Raw genomic sequence first — 2,436 nt, forward strand, 5'->3', positions numbered from 1 at the left:
CGACTGATTCAGGCGACGGTAAGCAGTATCAGTTTTGTCCAAAAACCCCAATTGCCCAATTCCGTAGCCCTTTGGCTGTCCTTGCCTTCCCGCAACCTACGATTTGAGTGTCATGTTCCAAAATCTCAAAGTCAAAAAGTGTAAAAAAAAGGGGGACGCTGGCCCGACCGTAGATATGACTGAATGGAGTCAAGATTTTTTTTGATGCCGGTGGGGGCATACATCCGGGATGGGTTATCGAGGCACGTTGCCGTCTGCATGTAGAGGATTAAACAGGAGACACGCTCCGAGTGGTTGACCATGTAGAGCGCGTCAACGGGCGCTACAGCTCGGCCTGCTTGGAGTTCGGCCTTGACCTGGGCCTCGCATGCGACGCGGAACAGGTCGACGTCCTCGCCGTCGTAGCCCGAAAAGAAAATTCTGTTCAGCGTAGAGTCGTAGGAGTTCAGACCTATGAGGGAGGGATGTGGTGAAAGGTATGATGAGGGGTGGGGGTGGGCGCACCAGTCGCGTTTTTGACCGATTCAACTCGGGGCGCATGGGTGCGAGGAAGCGATGGTCGAGGGTGGGGAATATATATCACGAATAACTAGAGTTAAGATTTAAAAGAGAAAAACCCGCTATTATCCCCCCCCTTAGTCAAAAGGTGCACGATGGTCCTAACCTAAGAGGTATATATGCAGGACGGTCCTAACCCAGGCCAAAAACACCCATACGGTCCTAACCTTAGATTCTTTTGACTCGTAGTGGTCCTAACTTTTTGGGCTCCTGGTACCAATATCCCGCAGAGGTCCTAACTCAGCTAGTTCAGCCGGGTCGTCGTGATCCGCGTTGCAAGCCCCCCGGGCCGGCGTGGGGGCACATGGCTGAGGTGCCAGTGCCTCCTTTGACCTTCGGCTCAATAGAACTGCAGAGGAACGACCAAGTCGCGAGGCTTAGGCAGTCATATGAGGATGACAAGAAGGAAAAGAGAAAGCGACAAGGCGAGGTGAGATTGAAAAAGGCCAAGGCCTCCTTAGATTTAGAGGCCAACGAGACTCCCGTGTTGACGGAGCTGCACGCGCTACAAGATTTCGAAAAGGGAGACACCTTCTCTTCGAGAGTAAGCGCTGCTATTGCCGCTAAGGGCATGTTCGAGAAGCTTCATGTGATCGCATGTCGCGAAAAATTTGATTTGCAGAACATTGTTTTTCAATGCGCATGTGGAGACAAAGCCTGCGCGAAAGTGAGAATACTTCGGCAGTCCGATTCAAGCTGGAAGGTCACTTATCTTACTGCGCGCAGGACACATAGTTGTGTTTCCAAACCTCTTGTCTCCAAAAGGTGGACGAACTACAATTCAGAAGATTTCGCAGGGTTAATTGCTAGTAATGCGAATAAGCACGACGGCATCAAGCCGAAGGGCGCCATACCACTCATGCAACGCTATATCTATAAGACTCTTAATCCTAAATCTTCGTTTGGACAGAGGGCATGTGAATTTGCACGAAACATCATAAAGCCTGGGGGTGAGATGACCGATCAAGTGGCAAACCTTCCTATTGGCTGTGCAGCATTTAGGAAAAAAGGGTGGACAGTAGAATTTGAAACTGTTACTTCCAAAGAGATGCAGAAGAAACTTTGTGAGGCAATGAAAAAAGAGCATGACACTAGTGAGCGGGCGAAAAAAAAAGATGATGCGAAACACAAGGTGACGTTGTTTAAAAAGTCGACGGTGCCAAAGTTAGAAAAGGATGTTAAATATGTTGTCCATATCTCTATAGCGCCACCTGGCTTGGTTACTTTGCACAACGCTTCTATCCTCTCTATAACTAGCTCAGATTTTGCACATGCAAAGGGAGCCAGTATGAGCCAATACGGGCTCAGAGTTTCAATAGAAACGTCTCTGGGGATGGTTAATGACCTAATGGCAACATTGTCATGGGGTAATGAGAACGAGGATGCGTGGAAGATGATGAATGAAGCAACCAAATCAGCTATACCAGGTTTCGATTGCGAATCCCAGGTGGACATCTTTGACGGTAGTAAAGGGGCCCTTAATGCCCATCATGCTTGTTTTGATGAAGTAAAGCTGTTTGCAGATTCTTATCATGTAACAGAAAATATTAAAGACAAGCCAAGCCTCAGGGACAACCTGGATCAGTACATTTCCGCTCTCAAGGCCCCTACGGGTGTCCAACTAGCCAAAAAATTGTTAGCCATGGATAGTGATCTGAAAGAATATCTGTCTAAGAGAGGTGAGGAAGGTCAGCTGTACCTGGCGGCAGCTGGGACACTGAAAGGTATTACGTCCAGTCAGTCGGTAGAATGCATGAACGCGGCAGCGATTCCGACAAGGAAGGCTGGAGTAATGGAGTTTTTGTTCTTGAAAGCGGAAGGTATGGAGAGCAGGAGGTTAAAGATAATAGAAACATTGACGCAATGTCCAACTTTCAC

At 48.3% G+C, this 2,436-nt stretch overlaps 1 protein-coding gene across 1 annotated transcript; it reads left to right on the top strand.

The window, feature by feature from the left end:
- Positions 1-862: 862 nt before the first annotated feature.
- Positions 863-2,208, top strand: AURANDRAFT_68710 (hypothetical protein; the record flags this gene model as incomplete). The annotated part of the gene is made up of 3 exons (XM_009044429.1): positions 863-1,242; positions 1,324-2,092; positions 2,128-2,208. 3 exons carry the CDS (start codon positions 863-865, stop codon positions 2,206-2,208), a joined length of 1,230 nt encoding a protein of 409 aa, XP_009042677.1.
- Positions 2,209-2,436: the final 228 nt, after the last annotated feature.

The sequence above is a fragment of the Aureococcus anophagefferens genome (genome assembly GCF_000186865.1).
Source record: "Aureococcus anophagefferens unplaced genomic scaffold AURANscaffold_313, whole genome shotgun sequence".
NCBI lineage: Eukaryota > Pelagophyceae > Pelagomonadales > Pelagomonadaceae > Aureococcus > Aureococcus anophagefferens.